This window comes from Triticum urartu, chromosome 1A (assembly GCF_056163025.1).
Source record: "Triticum urartu cultivar PI428250 chromosome 1A, HENAU_Tu73, whole genome shotgun sequence".
NCBI classification, from domain to species: Eukaryota; Viridiplantae; Streptophyta; class Magnoliopsida; order Poales; family Poaceae; genus Triticum; species Triticum urartu.
In genome coordinates, this window is record NC_141873.1 from 101673714 (window position 1) to 101694813 (window position 21100).

At 46.4% G+C, this 21100-nt stretch overlaps 1 protein-coding gene and 1 pseudogene across 2 annotated transcripts; both read left to right on the top strand.

Annotated features, from left to right (window-relative positions):
- Window positions 1-474: 474 nt before the first annotated feature.
- LOC125532736 (BTB/POZ and MATH domain-containing protein 1-like) lies at window positions 475-13766 on the top strand. Its single transcript, XM_087525768.1, has 2 exons — window positions 475-1322; window positions 13610-13766. Exons 1-2 carry the CDS (start codon window positions 826-828, stop codon window positions 13764-13766), a joined length of 654 nt encoding a protein of 217 aa, XP_087381894.1. The 5' UTR covers window positions 475-825.
- A 4352-nt stretch (window positions 13767-18118) lies between these two features.
- Window positions 18119-19935, top strand: LOC125512503 (BTB/POZ and MATH domain-containing protein 1-like; annotated as a pseudogene). The gene is made up of 2 exons (XR_015604324.1): window positions 18119-18575; window positions 18728-19935. The product of XR_015604324.1 is annotated as a BTB/POZ and MATH domain-containing protein 1-like (transcript).
- The last annotated feature ends 1165 nt before the right edge of the window (window positions 19936-21100 follow it).

Consider the following 21100-nt stretch of genomic DNA (forward strand, 5'->3'; position numbering starts at 1 on the left):
CCATTGGTCTCAATTCGTGCCTGGAACCGAGACAAATGGGTCCATACAAACTGGAACCAATGCCCACGAGACCCCGGCCGACCCCTTGGGCTCACGAACTGAGACAAATGCATCCATTGGTCCCGGTTCGTGATAGAACCGAGACTAATGGGCTGGCCAGACCCGAACGAAAGCCCCTCTTTCTACTAGTGAGCGACGAGTAGTAGCGGCGGCGGCGGCGACGACAAACGACATACGGCGGAGGTCCGAGGTGCGGCCTTTGGCACCTCAGCACCGGTTGCCACCGCCAGCAGGCCAATCGCCGCCACCTCCGGCAGCTAGCAAGCCAGTGAGTGCCCTTGGTTGGTCCGTTGAACAGAAGGATTCGCTAGCTTGTACTACTCCTTTACGGTTTGCTTGAATCCTTCTGTTCAAGCAACTCAATTCTATGGAGTGCTTTCTTTCTTACGTTTGCTTGAACATTCTTCAGTGAGCAAGCGGGCTAAGACGGCAGAGCCTGAGTCGAGGACCACCATTGTGGGCTCTTCCGTCTTCCAATTCAAAATAGACTACGAGCAAGTTAAGCAGCTTCCCACCGGCAAGTCCGTCTTCTCCGATGCCGTCTCCACCGGGGGACACTTGTGGAGGATTGAGTGCTTCCCACGTGGGATGAACGAGGCCGACAGGGAGCATGTTTCTATCTTCCTCGAGCACATGAGCAAATCCAAAAGTGTCGGGGGCGTTCTTCGAGGTATTGATGATGGGCAGGGACGGCAAACCATGCCTATCGTATATACGTAGGGCATTTGAAACCTTTGAGATCACGGAAGACGGCGACACCTTTGGATGGCATCAGTTCGTGAAGGGACTGTTGTGGAGAAAGATTACTTGACAGGGAGACACGTCACGTTTCTGTGCGCGATCATGGTTGTGGATGACAGTCCTATTCTCGTCCCATCTTCAGACATCGGGACCCATCTTGGCCGTCTGCTAGATCATGCTGACGGGACAGACATGTCATTCGTCGTCGACGATGAGACATTCCGTGTACACCGAGCGGTGCTTGCTGCCCGCTCGCCGGTGTTTAGAGCAGAGCTCTTCGATGCCATGTCTGAGGCTACAATGCCATCCATCACGCTGCACGACATCAAACCAGAAATTATACTTCGGTTTATTTACACGGATGAATTACCCGAGGAAGACGAGCTTGAGGACTCTTCTGCCCAGATGTTTCAAGATCTACTCGCTGCGGCCGATCGGTATGCACTGGACCGACTGAAGATTATTTGTGCTCAGAAGCTATGGCAGAAAGTGTCCGTTGAGACAGTTGCAACTATCTTGGCTTGGCATTAGTAGAAAAAGGGCCTATTGTCCCGGTTCGTAAGGGCCTTTTGTTCCGGTTCCTGAACCGGGACTAAAGGGTCGGTACTAATGCCCTGTCCCTTTAGTCCCGGTTCAATCCAGAACCGGGATAGATGGGCCTCCACGTGGCCTGTGCGCGAAGCCCAGGCAGGAGGGCCTTTGGTTCCGGTTGGTGGCACCAACCGGGACCAATAGGCATCCACGCGTCAGCATTTCTGTGGCTGGGGTTTTTGTTTTTTTTGAAGGAGGGGTTTGTGGGTTTTGGGGGGTTAATTTAGATGTTTCATATATTGTGTTAGCTAGCTATAATTAATAGAGAGAAGTGTACTCTCTTATGTATGTGCTTGGTCGACGCTACATACTATACATACGTATAGAGAGGACTAGACACGCTAGCTAGCTAGTAAGCAAACGAAGGAAACAGAAGATCGTCATGAATATATATGCATACAGAGAGAAGTGATATCGACCACCTCTCCTTCTCCGAGAGATTGGTCGAACAACAAGTTCTCGTATATCTATCCGACACTACCGGCTACATATATACAATAATTATCTCTTACAAATATAATCTCCTAACATACGGACTCATAGTCCACATAGTATTCTCCGTCTTCAGCGATCACGTGGTCGAGAAAGAATGCCGCCAATTCCTCTTGAATTGCTCGCATGCGAGCTGGTGCTAGGAGTTCATCCCGCTTCCGAAACATCTAATTTGAAGAAGGGGGTCAATACATATATATATGAATGAATGAAACTCAACACAAATGATGGTAATAAAATAAAATTGTGAATGTTGTTATTTACGCACTTCATATTGTTCGTCAGAGTAGCCCCGCTCACAGGTCGTGTGGTGGATGGACTCGCAAACGTAGTATCCACAGAAATCATTCCCTTGTTCTTGCCACAACCACTTTACAAGAAATAGAGGTCAATCAAACTGATAAGCAAGAATGCCAAATGGTATTGATGAAACTAGCGCTTGAATCACTAGGAGATGCGCGGAACATGCTACTATAGTACTTACTTTCGGGTGTCTAAATTGCAGCTTCTTCGGGAGTCCCGGAGCTTTTTTGGTAAATTTTCTCCAAACCCTGCCAGACAAACAAAATAATTACTTGATATATCAGGAAATGAACAAAGTAGCTGATATGGTGGATAATGATCGATTTAACTTACTTCTCGAGCATTTGAGTCATGTCCGCATAGTCCTGGGGATCTTTTCGTCTTGAGTCTAAGACGGTTACTAGTCCCTGCTCAAGCTTAATCTCTAGGAGAATATGGTGAAAACTGCACACGCATGCATAACTCATCAATTACATTACTATAACCTTGACTAATATATAAGGGAAACCGAATATGCACAACACAGTAACACTCACTTGAAGTTGTAAGGAAAGAGTATTATATCTTTGTTTTCATTTATTACCAACTATCGTAGCAAGTTGGCCTCGGTATCTGCGACATGAAATTTAATCTGAGTTGCATCTATGAGATTTGTGTTAATGAACCCAATATCACTGATTTGTCTTTTCTTCAATTCGACGATCTTCAATCTGCATAATATAGTGAGGATAATTATAAATACATGCAATGAAAGAGCTGAGCTATATAGAGAGACTTAATGACAGAAGTAGTACTACTTACAGACAGTAGCAGGTGACCGTTGCTTTATCGAGGGCCAATTGATTGAAAAACTGAAAGAACTCCTCAAATGGAACAGGCAACAATTCAATTCCAACGAGGTCATGCTCCTTTTTAACTCTCACATACAAAGTACTCCTCCCCCCAGACTCTCTGCAGATTTTCAAGTACCAATCATGCAATCTTCGCATCATCGTTGATAGAGATCTTTCATCTTTTATGAGAGGCTTCCCTACTCGTATCTTTGTATCTTCACCTCCATGAAATCATAATGTACATCGTCGGGCAGGTAATCTCCAAGATTGCTATAACCGGGCACCATCCTAGGATCATTAGCGACGATGTCGCTAGGCACCTTGAGCGGGGGGCGCGATTGCTTCGCTTGTTCGCCGAGCTGGGCAATTTGTTTCCCATCTCGTCGTTCTTTCAGCCTTTGATCACTGACAGTACTTCCCGACCGCTCCGCTTCGACAAATTCCTTTCCAATAATGCGCTCATAGTTTCGTTTCGGCGAAGACTTGGGTGGTTTTGTCAGGGCAGCCAGAGTGCGCTTCGCTTTCACCGGATCTACCTTCTCCTCCGGAGGTGGATGTTTCTTTGATTTCACCCCTTCAAAGAAGTTCCTCACTTCTTCTCGCGCGATCTCGGCGTTCTCCTCCGGGGTCCTCTCTTATGGTAACTTCTCTGGAGTCTTCAGAGAAGGACCGAATCTGTATGTCCTCCCGCCTCTGGTTGTACTGCTAGACGCCGGCAAAGCAGACGGAGCGGTTGTCTTCTTTACTTGCTTACGAGGCGGAGGAGAAGGACTACGACACGCCGGAGCAGCCGGAGGGGTGGCAGGTCTCTTCCGCCCTTGCTGACAAGGCGGAGGAGGAGGCTGGCTGCTCGGGCGCGCTGGTGCAGGCGGAAAAGGAGGCGGAGTGTCGCCACGCGCCGGAGAAGGAGCCGGCCGAGTGCCCTGATCGTCACTCGCCGGAGGAGGAGGCGGTGGAGGAGGCGGTGGAGGAGGCGGAGTGCCCTGACTCACCGGAGGAGGAGGAGGTGTCCAGTTCGGAAGGTTGATGAGCTCCTTCCGCCATAGGCATGGAGTCCTCGGAGCAGAACCCAGCCGAGTCTCTCCTTCACCGGTAGGGTGGTCAAGCTGGAGGTCCTCAAATCCCTCCGTTATTTCATCCACCATCACCCTAGCATATCCTTCTGGAATCGGCCGGCAGTGAAAAGTTGCGCCGGGTTCAGTAGGAAAAACAGAGCCAACAGCCACCTTGACCTTCATATTAATCCATTGCGTCATAAGGTGGCAATTTTGAGACTCTGTGATAGCATCCACGGGATAGCTGGCAGGAGCCGTCAAGACATGCTCCGGCTAAAGCAGCTCGGTGGAAGCCACGCTGCTTCTCCACTGAGATGGCGGGGTAGCTTCGGCAGTTCGTTTGCTGCGATTTGCTTCTCGTTCCTCTATTGCTTGTACCCTAGCGTGCAGCGCCTGCAGTTGGGTCTACTCCACTTTGTTCCTCCTCTCGTGGCATTTGTAACCGCCTGCGTCCGGAAACCCAACCTTCCATGGAATGGAGCCTGGCGTGCCTCGTGTCCGTCCAGGGTGCTCAGGATTCCCGAGAGCCATTGTGAGCTCGTCACTCTCTCTGTCTGGAACGAACGTCCCTTGCTGCGCTGCTTCGATATACTGCTGAAGCTTCTTGACTGGTATGTCCATTTGATCGTTCGTCCAAATGCACTTCCCTGATACAAGGTCCAAGGTTCCGCCAGCCCCGAAGAACCAAGTCCGGCAATGGTCTGGCCAGTTAATTGTCTCTAGTTCGATCCCTTTATCAACCAGATCATTCTCAGTCTTGGCCCACTTAGGCCGGGCTGCGAGGTAGCCACCTGACCCCGTGCGATGGTGATGCTTCTTCTTCGCAGCATTTTGCTTGTTCGTCGCCGACATCTTCTTACTCTTTTCCGATGTCTTGTGGGCCACAAATGCGGGCCAGTGATCTCTGATCTTCTCATATCTGCCCTTGAATTCTGGTGTCTCTTTATTTTCGACAAACTTATTCATCTCTTTCTTCCACCTCCTGAATAGTTCTGCCATCCTCTTAAGAGCAAAAGACTTGATTAATTGCTCTTTAACTGGCTTCTCCGGATCATCCTCTGGCGGTAGGGTGAAATTTGACTTCAGCTCAGTCCAAAGATCATTTTTCTGCATATCATTGACATAAGACACCTCAGGGTCTTCTATAGCCGGCTTTAACCATTGCTGGATGCTGATCGGGATCTTGTCCCTAACCAGAACCCCGCACTGAGCAACAAATGCGCTCTTTGTCCGGAGGGGTTCAATCGGTTGGCCGTCGGGCGCGATTGCTATGATCTCAAACTTTTCATCCGAGCTCAACTTTTTCTTCGGGCCTCGTCTCTTTACCGAAGTTGTGCTCGATCCGGAGGGCTAGAAAAAAGAACAAAGACTTAATTAATATGTGTACATACCAAAACAATGAATGCATCAATTAGCTAGTCAGCACAAGCTTAACTAATATATATACCTGGCCGGACTCGGTTCGGTCACCGGGGACGTCATCACGGTCTCCTTCTTGCACCGGCATTGGGTCACCGGAGCCGTCCTCATGGTCTCCTTCTTGCACCGGCATTAGGTCACCGGAGCCATCATAATCATAGCCAGCTGCTTCCAGACCATCGGTGTCCTTGAGAAACAACAAGCAGACGGCATCACTTCCTCGTGCGATTATGTCCCCCAACAACTCTTCTTGTACTTCGTCTCGGGCGGTGTCCATAGTTTCTACAAATATTTACAACATGGCAATTATTATTCAAACATGACAGATGGGTATATTAGTGGCAAACGTAGAACTAATATTAATTAGTGGCCTCGACGCTGCTTCTCTAGGGTTTGGGGTGGCCTCAACGCTGCTTCTCTAGAGTTTGGGGTGGCCTCGACAACGCTTCAAGGATAAAAAAAGAAGAGGAAGAAGAAAAAAAGAGGAGAAGAAAGAATAGATTTCTTCTCCTCTTTTTTTCTTCTTCTTCCTCTTTTTTTATCGGGAACGAGGGTCGTCGAGGGTCAGGGTCGCCGAGCGATAGAGGAAACCCTAAATAGCAAGTATCGTGGGTGTGAGATACATGTGGCCGTCCGTGTCGGACACTACATCCACGTCCCACAAGTGACGTGGGCGTCGAAGCCCGCGTCACTTGTGGGACATGGATGTAGTGTCTGACACCGACGGCCACATGTATCTCACACCGACAATACTTACTATTTAGGGTATATCGACCCCCCCCCCTCATGTTGAAGTTATCGGGAGGGGTATATCGACGACGACAGACCCGATAAAATACAAAATACAAACATATATATGAAAAAAATTCTGAAAAGAAGCAATATACACAATATATATATTGACATATATACATAATATACACAAAGAAGCAATATACACAATAAGACATAAGAAAACGAAGAAAAATAAAAAGAGGAGAAGAAGAAAGGAATGGCTAGAGGAGAAGATCGAAGAAAAAAAGAAGAAGAAAAGAGGAGAAGAAGAAAGGAATAGTGGAGAAGAAGAGAAAATAGAATATATTCTATTTTCTCTTCTTCTCCACTATTCCTTTCTTCTTCTCCTCTTCTTTTTCTTCTTTTTTCTTCTTCTTATTTATTTCTCCTCTTCTTCCTCTCCTCTTCTTCTTCTTTCTTTCCTCTTCTTATTTTCTTTCTTTCCTATCCTTCTTTTCCTTCCTTATTAATATCACTTAGCAAATTTTGCAACGATAGGGAGGGGGTGCTCCCGTGGTCTAAAATCCGTCTATGCACGATAGAAAATTCTGAAAAAATACATGTATGATCCCTCAACGTCCCCGCCTCTCTCATGAACAAAAAAATCTATGAATTAAAAAAAACATCATGTTCTATGAACAAAAAAACATCATATTTCATCCACATTCGTGCATACATCATATATGTGATCATCTATGAAAAAAACATCATATTCTATAAAAAATTGATTACATATATATATAAACAAGCATATATATATATATATAACAAGCATATATATATGAAAAAAATTGGAAGGGAGGGCGCCGGCGGCCGGACTAAGCTGAGGTCGGCGGCGAGGATGGCGTCGGGGCAGGGGCGCGGGCAACGGCGAGGGCGGGCCGGGGCGGCGCGCGTCGGGGCAGGGGTGCGGGCGACGGCGACGGGGGCGGGCCGGGGTGGGGCGGCGCGCGTCGGGGCGGGCCGGGGCGGCGCGCGTCGGGGCAGGGGCGCGGGCGACAGCGAGGGCGCGGGCGACGGCGGGCAACGACGAGGGCGGGGGCGACGACGGGCACGGGCGAGGCGACGGCGACGGCGGGGCAGCCTGGCGGCGTCGGGGTCGGGGCGGCAACTGCGAGAGATGAGAGTGAAAATTTCCGAAGTGTGAACTTATATAGCAAAGCCTTTAGTCCCGGTTCGTGGCACAAACCGAGACTAAAGGTGGGCATTAGTCCCGGTTGGTGGCACCAACCGGGACGAAAGGCCTTTTTCAGTAGCCCAAAGGGCGGGAAGCGGCGGCCTTTGGTCCCGGTTGGTGGCACCAACCGGGACTAAAGGGGGGCATTGGTCACGGTTTGTGTCACGAACCGTGACCAATGCCCCCCTTTAGTCCCGGTTGGTGCCACCAACCGGGACCAATGGCCTATGCCTGCCAAAGCCATGGTGCGGTGGGATGTTTAGTCCCACCTTGCTAGCTGAGGAGCGGCAGGACCTGTTTATAAGCCCTGCCCCGCCATCTTCATTGAACTCCTCTGAATTGCAGGCCTTTAGGCCTAATCTCGCACTGCTATGCCTGTGGGCCTGCTGGGCCTTCTGCGGTCCTGAATCCTGGCCCATGGATGGGTTTCTAGTCGTATTCAGGCTGTGGTGGCCCAGTAGGTGGCATTTTTTTTGCTATTTATTTTTTCATTTCTACTTAGAACTAAATACTTATAGTTTTTTAGTGATTTTTTTCTTTTAGGTCACAAAAATTATAAACTTTCTGTTAGTGCCATTAGTTTTAAAATTTGAATAGTTTAAATTTGAATTTTTTAAAATTTGTGTGAATCACTAATTTATGAATAACTTTACTATAAAAATTGATTTTTGAGTCATTCTTTTTACTGCTATTTAATATTACTGTGTTTTATCATTATACTCAATTTGGTAATTTTAGTTAGTCATAACAAATATTATAGGCATTTCTTTCGTTTTTGCTATTTATTTTTTCATTTCTACTTAGAACAAAATACTTATAGATTTTTAGTGATTTTTTTCTATTAGATCACAAAAATTATAAACTTTCTGTTAGTGCCATTAGTTTTCAAATTTGAAAACACTTTGTTAGTTTTTTTGCTTTTAGTGCCTATTTTTTCCAATTTTTTTGTTTTGTTTTCTGCATTATTTATTTTCTTTTGTTTTTTCTTTATTTTTTAATTCTTTTTGCTTTTAGTTTTAGAAAAATTATAAACTTTCTGTTAGTGCCATTAGTTTTCAAATTTGAAAACACGTTTTTAGTTTTTTTTGTTTTCTTTGTTACTTTATTTATTTTATTTTGTTTCTATTTACAACAAAATACTTATTGTTGTTATTTTTATTTTTTTCCATTTTTTTGTTTTGTTTTTTGTATTATTTATTTTCTTTTGTTTTTTGCTTTATTTTTTAATTATTTTTGCTTTTAGGTCAGCAAAATTATAAACTTTCTGTTAATGCCATTAGTTTTAGAAAAAATATAAATTTTCTGTTAGTGCCATTAGTTTTCAAATTTGAATAGTTAAAATTTGAATTCTTTGAAATTTGTGTGAATCACAAGTTTGTGATTAACTTTACTAAAAAAATGAACATAGATGCACCTATAGAGAAAATTCGACCTAAATTCATAGTTTTCAAATGAACTCTGAAAAAGTTGGCATAGCATACTCGTGTATTACAAAGTTGGCATGTATCATCATAATAGTTGCGGGAGAAAGTCTTCACTTTTTTTTCGCTTGTGTCATTTGCTTATTGCGCTGTAACCATGGATAATCTTCATCGTTTATCAGGATGCTTGGGTCAGCCTTGACATTGAAGGGAGGAATTTCATGAAACTTTTCATAATCTTCAGACATGTCTGTCTTGCCCTCCACTCCTAGGATATTCCTTTTTCCTGAAAGAACTATGTGGCGCTTTCGCTCATCATATGATGTATTCGCTTCCTTATCTTTTTTTTCTCGATTTGGTAGACATGTCCTTCACATAGATAACATGTGCCACATCATTGGCTAGGACAAACGGTTCGTCAGTATACCCAAGATTTTTCAGATCCACTGTTGTCATTCCGTACTGTGGGTCTACCTGTACCCCGCCTCCTGATAGATTGACCCATTTGCACTTAAACAAAGGGACCTTAAAATCATGTCCGTAGTCAAGTTCCCATATGTCCACTATGTAACCATAATATGTGTCCTTTCCGCTCTCGGTTGCTGCATCAAAGCGGACACCGCTGTTTTGGTTTGTGCTCTTTTGATCTTGGGCGATCGTGTAAAATGTATTTCCATTTATCTCGTATCCTTTGTAAGTCAATACAGTCAAAGATGGTCCCCTGGACAACAAGTACAACTCATCACAAACAGTTTTGTCACCTCTGAGACGTGTTTCCAACCAACTACTGAAAGTCCTGATGTGTTCACATGTAATCCAGTCGCCGCACTGCTCCGGGTGTTTGGAGCACAGACTGTTCTTGTGTTCATCGACATACGGGGTCACCAAGGTAGAGTTCTGTAGAACTGTGTAGTGTGCTTGAGACCAAAAATATCCGTCACTGCGTATTATTGAGTCACTTCCAAGAGTGCCTTTTCCAGTCAGTCTCCCCGCATACCGCGATTTAGGGATACCTATATTCTTAAGGCCAGGAATGAAGTCAACACAAAACCCGATAACATCCTCTGTTTGATGGCCCATGGAGATGCTTCCTTCTGGCCTAGCGCGGTTATGGACATATTTCTTTAGGACTCCCATGAACCTCTTAAAGGGGAACATATTGTGTAGAAATACGGGCCCTAGGATGACAATCTCGTCGACTAGATGAACTAGGACGTGCGTCATGATATTGTAGAAGGATGGTGGGAACACTAGCTCGAAACTGACAAGACATTGCGCCATATCACTCCTTAGCCTTGGTATGATTTCTGGATCGATCACATTCTGAGAGATTGCATTGAGGAATGCACATAGCTTCACAATGGCTAATCGGACGTTTTCCAGTAGAAGCCCCCTCAATGCAACCGGAAGCAGTTGCGTCATAATCACGTGGCAGTCATGAGACTTTAGGTTCTGAAACTTTTTTTCTGGCATATTTATTATTCCCTTTATATTCGACGAGAAGCCAGTCGTGACCTTCATGCTGAGCAGGCATTCAAAGAAGATTTCTTTCTCTTCTTTCGTAAGAGCGTAGCTGGTAGGACCTTTATACTGCTTCGGAGGCATGCCGTCTTTTTCGTGCAAACATTGCAGGTCCTCCCGTGCCTCAGGTGTATCTTTTGTCTTCCCATACACGCCCAAGAAGCCTAGCAGGTTCACGCAAAGGTTCTTCGTCACGTGCATCATGTCGATTGAAGAGCGGACCTCTAGGTCTTTCCAGTAGGGTAGGTCCCAAAATATAGATTTCTTCTTCCACATGGGTGCGTGTCCCTCAGCGTCATTCGGAACAGCTAGTCCGCCGGGACCCTTTCCAAAGATTACGTGTAAATCATTGACCATAGCAAGTACGTGATCACCGGTACGCATGGCGGGCTTCTTCTGGTGATCTGCCTCGCCTTTGAAATGCTTGCCTTTCTTTCGACATTGATGGTTGGTCGGAAGAAATCGACGATGTCCCAGGTACACATTCTTCCTGCATTTGTCCAGGTATATACTTTCAGTGTCATCTAAACAGTGCGTGCATGCGTGGTATCCTTTGTTTGTCTGTCCTGAAAGATTACTGAGAGCGGGCCAATCGTTGATGGTCACGAACAGCAACGCCTTTAGGTTAAATTCCTCATGTCTGTGCTCATCCCACGTACGTACACCATTTCCATTCCACAGCTGTAAAAGTTCTTCAACTAATGGCCTTAGGTACACATCAATGTCGTTGCCGGGTTGCTTAGGGCCTTGGATGAGAACTGGCATCATAATGAACTTCCGCTTCATGCACATCCAAGGAGGAAGGTTATACATACATAGAGTCACGGGCCAGGTGCTGTGATTGCTGTTCTAATCCCCAAAAGGATTAATGCCATCCGCGCTTAAAGCAAACCATACGTTCCTTGGGTCCTTTGCAAACTCATCCCAGTACTTTCTCTCGATTTTTCTCCACTGCGACCCGTCAGCGGGTGCTCTCAACTTCCCGTCTTTCTTCCGGTCCTCACTGTGACATCGCATCAACTTGGCATGCTCTTCGTTTCTGAACAGACGTTTCAACCGTGGTATTATAGGAGCATATCACATCACCTTCGCAGGAACCCTCTTCCTGGGGGGCTCGCCGTCAACATCACCAGGGTCATCTCGTCTGATCTTATACTGCAATGCATCGCATACCGGACATGCGTTCAGATCCTTGTATGCACCGCGGTAGAGGATGCAGTCATTAGGGCATGCATGTATCTTCTCCACCTCCAATCCTAGAGGGCATATGACCTTCTTTGCTGCGTATGTACTTTCGGGCAATTCGTTATCCTTTGGAAGCTTCTTCTTTAATATTTTCAGCAGCTTCTCAAATCCTTTTTCAGCCACAGCATTCTCTGCCTTCCACTGCAGCAATTCCAGTACGGTACCGAGCTTTGTGTTGCCATCTTCGCAATTGGGGTATAACCCTTTTGTGATCCTCTAACATGCGATCGAACTTCAGCTTCTCCTTTTGACTTTCGCATTGCGTCCTTGCATCGACAATGACCCGGCGGAGATCATCATCATCGGGCACATCGTCTGGTTCCTCTTGATCTTCAGCAGCTTCACCCGTTGCAGCATCATTGGGCACATCGGCTAGTTCCTCTTGATCTTCACCAGCTCCCCCCGTTGCAGCATCACCGTATTCAGGGGGCACATAGTTGTCATCGTACCCTTCTTCTTCGCCGTCTTTCATCATAACCCCTATTTCTCCGTGCCTCGTCCAAACATTATAGTGTGGCATGAAACCCTTGTAAAGCAGGTGGGAGTGAAGGATTTTCCGGTTAGAGTAAGACCTCGTACTCCCACATTCAGTGCATGGACAACACATAAAACCATTCTGCTTGTTTGCCTCAGCCGCATCGAGAAACTCATGCACGCCCTTAATGTACTCGGAGGTGTGTCTGTCACCGTACATCCATTGTCGGTTCATCTGCGTGCGTTATATATAATTAAGTGTCCAAATTAATAGAAGTTCATCATCACATTAAAATCAAAGTACATACATAGTTCTCATCTAACAACATATAGCTCTCCAGAGCATCTAATTAATTAAACCATACATTGAAACTATGTAAAACATTTCAATGCGAAAACAAATGCGATCATAATCGCAACCAAGGTAACAATTGATTCAACGGCATAATAATACCAAGCCTCGGTATGAATGGCATATTTTCTAATCTTTTTAATCTTCAAGCGCATTGCATCCATCTTGATCTTGTGATCATCGACGACATCTGCAACATGCAACTCCAATATCATCTTCTCCTCCTCAACTTTTTTTTATTTTTTCCTTCAACAAATTATTTTCTTCTTCAACTAAATTTAACCTCTCGACAATAGGGTCGGTTGGAATTTTCGATTCACATACATCCTACATAAATAAAATCTATGTCACATTGGTCGGCATAATTTTCATAAACAATAAATGAACCAATAGTTATAAAGATAATATATATACCACATCCGAATCATAGACAGGACGAGGGCCGACGGGGGCGGATACCAAAACCATCGCACTATATAAGATGCAATAATAAAAGTAAGAAAATAATACAAGTATCTATGTAAACATACAAGTAAGAATATTTTTTCCTTTCAAAAAGAAGATAAGAACAAGAGGCTCACCACGGTGGGGCCGGCGATGAGCTCGGCGCGGGTGATCGACGGCGGTGAAGACGAGGACGGGGCGTGACGGACCGCTAAACCTAGACAAATATTAAGGAAAATGGAGCTTGAAGGTCGAGCTTGAAGAGGAGAAAGCTTAAGTAGTGTGGCTCAGACATTCCATCGAACACCTTGTGTGCATAGGAGGTGAGCTAGAGCACCACCAAGCCCTCTCCCCCTCGGCCAGAAAAAACAGAGCAGTGTGCTCTGCTCTTACGCAGGGGGGTATATATAGGCACCTCATTGGTCCCGGTTGGTGGCATGAACCGGGACTAAAGGGGAGCCTTTGGTCCCGGTTCAAGTCACCAACCGGGACCAATGATGGTGGGCCAGGAGCGAGGCCATTGGTCCCGGTTCGTCCCACCAACCGGGACCAAAAGGTCCAGACGAACCGGGACCAATGGCCCACGTGGCCCGGCCGGCCCCCTGGGCTCATGAACCGGGTCCAATGCCCCCATGGGTCCCGGTTCTAGACTGAACCGGGACTAATAGGCTGACCTGGCCTGGACCATTGCCCCCTTTTCTACTAGTGTGGGCTGAAACCTACAACTGTCAGGAGTTGAAGAATAAGTGCATTGACTTCTTTGTGGTGCAGGAAAACTTCAGGAAGGTCATGTTCACTGATGGTTATGGGCTGTTGCTTTTGAAATTCCCAGCTATTATTGCTGAGCTAAGGAAGAGAGTTTAGGACATAACATAGTGGTATCGTCTCCATGTGTATAGTTCAGGTGTTCAAGCAGAACTGGGGTCCTGAGATTGCAGAATCTTCTTCTTAGCAGTTAGCAGTATTGGGCTTAATTGCTACTGAGCACTGATAGAGATAAATGAGGTGAGGTGGGGGTTGTAATAAGATAACTGAGATGCAAAGTCGCCAAATGAGCAGCTCGTTTATGTTTTTACTTCTCTGTTCTTTTTGCCATGTCGTGCCCTGAAGCTACTTTTGCTACTCTAGGGAATAACTATCTAGTGGCAATCTTCTGGAGGATTAGTGTTTGCGTAGTTCAGTGTGAATTTCCGTTCCTTGGTCCATCTGATATAACTGGAAGAAATCAAACAAGGAATATCCAAAACCAAAAAACATGGAAACATGGTTGTGCTAGTACTACCTCTGTACACTAATATAAGACGTTTTTGCAGTTTAGTTTAAACTGCAAAAACATCTTGCATTAGTTTACAGGGGGAGTACTAGCTAGAATGGAGGCCTGTTTCTAAATAAATTTTCTAATGAATGGAGGTCCTTGTTTGAGAGAAGAAAAGAGCATCATACGAATGGTTCATTATCCTTGCATACAACAAATCATTTATAGTACGTCTTTCGTCTGAAAAAAATTTAACCTCAAAATGCTAGATACATCCATTTGGGAGACAATTTTTTTTGGACTGAGGGAGTATAAGAGAAAGGCCTATTTCGTTCTTCTAGAAGTGAAACAGTTTGACCTACACCTCTATGTATTCGCTTGCTTGATGATAGGATTGAAATTGTTGTCCTGTCTAGGAAGTGTGAGTGGAATTCGGCCTGGGTGGCAGAATTCCTAAGGCAGACTAATCAGAGCAAGTGTCACCTGCTTTTTTTGCGAGAAAATTTTCGATTTATTCATCTTCAGTCGTGGCAGTACAACGAATAACAGAAATAATAGAAATTATATCCAGATCCATAGACCACCTAGCAACGACTATCAGCACTGAAGCGAGCCGAAGGCGCGCCGCCGTCATTGCCCCTCCATCACTGGAATCGGGCACAACTTGTTGTAGTAGACAGTCGGGAAGTCGTCGTGCTAAGGCCTCGTAAGACCAAGCACACCATAACAGCAACCGCCGCAGAGGAAGAATAACGTAGATCAGAAAGATCCAATCCGAAGACGCACAAACGTAGACGAACAACGATGGGATCCGAGCAAATCCATCAAAGATAGATTCGCCGGAGACACACCTCCACACGCCCACCAACGATGCTTGACACACAGCCAGAACGGGGCCTAGGCAGGGAGACCTTTATTCCATCTTCAGGGAGGCGCCGCCGCCTCGTCTTCCTGAGCAGGACACAAACCCTAGCAATACTGAAAGAAAAAAAATGATTAAAAACGAAGCCCTCCCGCCGGCCCTTGCCGAGATCCATCACGCCTCCATGACCCTAGCTAGGGCTACCGAAGAGAAGGCGGACCTGCGGCGGCGCCGGCGGGAGGCAGAAACCCTAACTTTTTTGTGGAGGAGGAGAAGGCGGCGGCTCGTAGGCAGCAACCAAGTGTCACCTGCTTGACATGAAGCCTATGGCAGAATTTTCTAAGAATGGCTAACCAGCCGAGAAATCCTCTATAACACTAAGCTTCCTATTTTTAAAGAGCTCATATTTAATTAGGGTCTCCAATTAGAATTTTGACCGAGTCAATAATTTCTCAAAGCTCTCTCATTCAATTCTTTTATACTATGTATTATGCTTTTGAAATTTTAAGGCCTCACAATTAATTAATGTATTCAATTTAGAATTGAGTCAATTGATTTTGACCCGGTCAACACTTTCTCAAGCTCTCTCATTTAATTCTTTTAATTCATTGTGTTCCTTAATTTTAAAGTTTTTTCATTCAATTGAGGTATTCAATTTTAGATTTGGTTTACTATTTTGACCGGGCCAATGATTTTTCAAATCAATCAGCAGCAACTGCCTATAAAAGCATATCAATCCCGCACCCTCCCATACCTGGAAAAAAAAGCGTCACCATGTGATATTGTAGCATCAATATAGTAGTACATGCGATCGCCGACACCGAAATTTCCACATTATAAATAGTAAACACCGAATCATATCACGAAAGCCCCACCAAATCACCGCATTATAAATAAAAATAAAACACATCCTATCATCTCCAGCACCCGCCAAACTAAATATTCCATCAGTTCCAAAATATAAGGGGTATTAGTTTTGTAGAAAGTCAATTTTTTTCAACTTTGACCAAGTTCAAAGCAAAAATATCGACATCCACAATATTAAACAAAAAACGTATTGAAATTCACTTCATGATGAAATTTAAAATATCAATTTGATATTATGGGTTTTGATATATTTGTCTACAAATTTTATTGAACTTTAAATGTTTGACTTTCCGAAAAAGTAATACACCATAATATAAAACAGTGATTATTTTTTGAAGAAACCCAACAACACCAACAACGCAACAAAGCGCGTTCAACCATTCTAGTATGCATAACCAATTCGTCTATCATAGCTCAAAAGCTGCAAAGATGATCAAAATCATTTGCTCAGGCTAATTAGCAAGAAATATGATTAGAGAATTTATCACCTTACAAAAAAATCATCGCATTGTTAGAAGTCCAATTGAATTGTTTTTCCTAGGGAAAATCATTTTGTCACAAACTTTGAATATTATACTAAGACCAGATCAATTCTTACACATAATCAAAGTGGATACAATTTAGTAGTCAAGTTCCTCGATGGTGAGAGCTGCCGGATGCTGGGACGTGAGGCATGAATTTTTGTTCAAAAAGACTGCCTGCCCAGCAAAATTAACAAAAAAGACTACCTTCGAATGAAATTGACAGAAAAAACCAGCCCAGCCATGACGGCACGCGCGCCAGCCGACGCGTGGCACCTGCCGTCACGCCGGCAGGCGGCAGCCCCTGCCACCAAATGGGCCTGGCTGCAGCAGGCGCATAACAGCCAGCAAGCCCCAAGAACGGAACGGGGGGCTGCATGTGCTCCCTGCCGCTTAGTGGGTGGCGACAGGACTGTTTGTCAGCTGCTAGTTTCATCTATGTTTTGTTTCGTCTGCGTTTCGTTTCGTCTGACGAATAATACCACATATTCGTATGTTTCTGCTATTGATTGCTAGATATACAGTGCACTATTTTTACAAATAATAATCATTTATTTATAAATAATAATACAAGCCTCCGTCGCGGGCCTCATCATCGGCCTTCTTGCACCGGCCTCAACACCCCGCGGAACATCACCGCTGTAAGCCTCACTGTCGGCCTCCTTGCGTCGGGCGATTCACCCGGCGGACCTTCACCGCCGCGGGTTTCATCGTCGGCCTCATCGCGCCGACCTCCTCGCCCGGCGGACCTGCTCCACCGCGGGCCTCATCGTCGGCCTCTTCGCACCGGCCTCGTCGCCTGGCGGACCTTCGCCGCCGCAGGCCTCATCGTCGGCCTCCTCGCCCTAGCCTCATCGCCCAGCGGACCTACTCCGCCGCGGGCCTCATCGTCGGCCTCTTCGCACAGGCCTCATCGCCTGGCGGATCTTCGCTGCCGCATGCCTCATCGTCGGTCTCATCGCCCAGCGGACCTTCGCCACCGGAGGCCGGCGATGAGCCCCACGACGGAGCAGGTCCGCTTGGCGATGAGGCTGGCGTGAGGAGGCCGGCAACGAGGCCCGCGGCGGTGAAGGTCTGCCGGGCGATGATGTCGGTGCGAGGAGGCCCACAATGAGGCCTGCGGCGAGGAAGGTACACGAGGATGGAGATGGGCGTTGAGGCTGGCGTGAGGAGGCCGATGATGAGGCCTGCGATGGAGCAGGTCTGCCAGACGATGAGGCCCGCGGCGGTGAAGGTCCGCCTGGCGATGATGTCGACGCGAGGAGGTCGGCGATGAGGCCTGCGGCGACGAAGGTCAACCAGGTGATGAGGCCGACAATGAGGCCCGCGGCGGAGTAGTTCTGTCAGACGAGGAGGCCGATGATGAGACCGTGGCGGTGAAAGTCCGCCGGGTGAATCCCGACGTGAGGAGGCCAACAATGAGGCTTGCGACGGTGATGTTCCGCCGGGCGTTGAGGCCGGTGAGAGGAGGCCGATGATGAGACCCGCGACGGAGGCTTGCATTATTATTTGTAAATAAATGATTATTATTTGTAAAAACAGTGCACTATATGTATAGGAATCAACAGTAGAGACATACGAATCTATGGCATTATTCGTCAGACGAAACAAAACACAGACAAAACAAAACACATACAAACATCATTATTCGTCACGAAACGTAGGCAAATAGTCATGCCACCACGCCACTAGGCGGCAGGGATCACATGCAGCCTCACGTTCTGTTTTGGGCGTTGGCTGGCTGTTATGCGCCTGGCCTTATGGCGGCAGGGGCTGCCGCCTGCCGGTGTGGCGGCAGGTGCCACGGGTCGGCTGCCACGCCTACCGCCACGGCTGGGGTGATCTCTTCTGTCAATTTCATTTGAAGATGGTTGTTTTTTGTCAATTTCGTTGGACAGGTGGTCTTTTTGAACAAAAAATCCGTGAGGCGTTGGTCTCCCGAGAAGACTAGAGAAAGGGGTAACAAAAGTCGTTGGTACAGTTGGTGGTTAGAAGCCTGCACGAACAAAGCCGCCGGTTCGACTGTTCGGCTCAAGGTTCCCCGGCCAAATTTAGCGTGGAGGTCTCGCAAGGGCCAGCGGCCACGAGAGCAGGCCGCCAAGAACAGCCTCGGTCCGACCTATCGCCGCCGCCAGTAGGCCAACCTCCGGTCGCCGGCGAGCAAGCCAGTAAGCGCCCATCTCTTGACTCACCTCTTGTGTTCTTGTTCGGTCCGTCGAGCCTGTGTGGCGTGTGCCAATCTTTGTGGTGATTTCTTCTGCTTGCTCAATCTTCTTGGTGGTAGTTTGTGACTACTGATGCTTAAAATTTGTTCATCAAGCTGGCGAGATGGCAAAGCCAGAGGCGCGGATCACCACCGTGGGTTCTTCGGCCTTCCGGTTCAGAGTGGACTACGAGCAAAGCAAGAAGCTTCCCGTCGGCAAGGCCATCCACACCGACGTCGTCTCCGCCGGTGGACACCACTGGAGGATCGAGTTCTTCCCGCGTGGCCAGACCGAGGCCGACAAGGGCGAGTATGTCTCCATCTTCTTCAGGCACATGAGCAAAACCAGAAGGATCAGAGCCATCATCGAGGCCTTCGTCATTGGTAGCGACGGTAAACCATCTTCGCCGGACATACTGCAAAGGACATTTCAAACCTTTGAAATCAACGGAGATAAAGGCCGCCGTGACTCCTGGGGACGGAATCGGTTTGCCAAGGGGACTATTCTGGAGAAAATTTTCTTAGCAGAGAGGAACGTCACGTTTGTATGCACCATCATACTCATTGATGACAAACCTGCTATTCTTGTCCCGCCTTCAGATATAGGGGCTCATCTCGGCCGCCTGCTTGATCATACTGACGGGACAGATGTGTCATTCATCGTTGGCGATGAGACATTCCATGCTCACCGGTCTTCAGAGCACAGCTCTTCGGTTCCATGTCCGAGGCTACAATGCTATCCATCAGGTTGCACGACATCGCGCCTGCAACGTTCAAAGTTATGCTTGGGTTCATATACATGGATGAACTGCCCGGAGAAGACGAGTGTAGAATCTACTCGCCGCGGCCGATCTATACGCATTTGATCGGCTGAAGGTTATTTGTGCCCACAAGTTATGGGATAAAGTTTCAGTAGATACAGTTGCAACAATGTTAGCTTGTGCCGAAACCTATAACTGTCAGGAGTTGAAGAACAACTGCATTGACTTCTTCGCGGTGGAAGCAAATTTTAAGGAGGCCATGTTCACTGATGGTTATGCATTGTTGCTTCTAAAATTCCCATCGATTACCGCTGAGCTCAAAAGGAGGATTCGGGCATAAGCACATGTATACTTCAGGCGTTTAAGCATAGTTTTAGTATGGTGTTTTGGATTTAGTGAGTGGTGTCTGACATCTTGTGAAGCATATAATCTGTATTTGCTGAGGAGGGAGCCTGGAAGCTAGAAACTGTAGAATCTTATTCATGAAGTGTTGGGCTTAGTTGCTATCGAGTATTGATACCGATAAATCATATAATGGTCAAATTAGCAATTCATTTCTCTGTTTTTCTCTTTGTTCTTTTGTACATGTGGTGTCATGAACCTTTTAATGTATTCAGTTTTGCATGTTTGTGCACAACTCTCCAGCTATATGTAATGTTAACTCCATGGTGCTATATGATCAATACGTCATCCATCAGGCTACACGACCTCGAACCTGCAACATTATGCTTAGGTTCATTTACACAGATGAATTGCCAGGAGAAAACGATCTTGAGGACTATTCCGCTGAGATGTTTCAGGATCTACTCGCTGCGGCTGATCGGTATTGTAACGCCCGGATAATTTAAGCTACAGTAATCTCTTGTTAATAGTATCATGTCACCACTATTACTGTTGCTAATCTCGTTTGGGTTCAAAACCGATTCAAAATCAATTTAAACTAAAGTAAAAATTTAAAGTTTTCAAAATATTAAAACTAAAAAGTGCACACTGTGAAAAATAATTCATAGATAATATTGGTGAAGAAACCACACTTTTATAAAATATTTAAATACACTCGAATAAATAAAACAGTGGCTTTAATAATTAATTAAATGCCTTTTATAGTTTATAAAATGTTGAGCTATTTTATTTGAGTACCAAACTTTTGTGGAAGAGGTATATTTAATAATACTAATTTAGGAATTGTTTTGTATTTTATAAAACTAAAATAAAATGAAAATTAAATAGAAAGCAATAAACAGAAAAGTTTAAAAAATAAAACAGAGAAATAAAAAGAACAGGAGAAGACCTCCGGCCACTTGGCCCATTTAGCCGAAAAGGCCAAGCCCAGCCACCCTCCTCCCACCTCCTGTTCACGGGGAGGGGGCCGTGGCAGCCATCCATGGCGCCTTGCCGCGGTGGCAGCCATCGGCCGGCTCCGCCCTCAACTACAAAACCACGTCGGTCCGCGCCCCGAACCATAGCTGCCCCATTCCCCTCCCCCTCATCCCCCTCGCTCAGATCCGCCCGCACCCGCACCCACCGTCACCATGCCCCCGCCGTAGGCACGACCACCGAGCTCCTCTCGCCGCCTCTTGGTGTCAAGACGCTCCGACATCGTCGATTGCGTCTTCCCCGTCCACAAGATCGAGCTCGGACCCCCCCTCCATCGTCGGGATCGAGCTTTTTCCCCCACCCGCGATCGCCGGCTAGCTCCGTCCGCTGCGACCGTCCTGCTGCTCCTAAT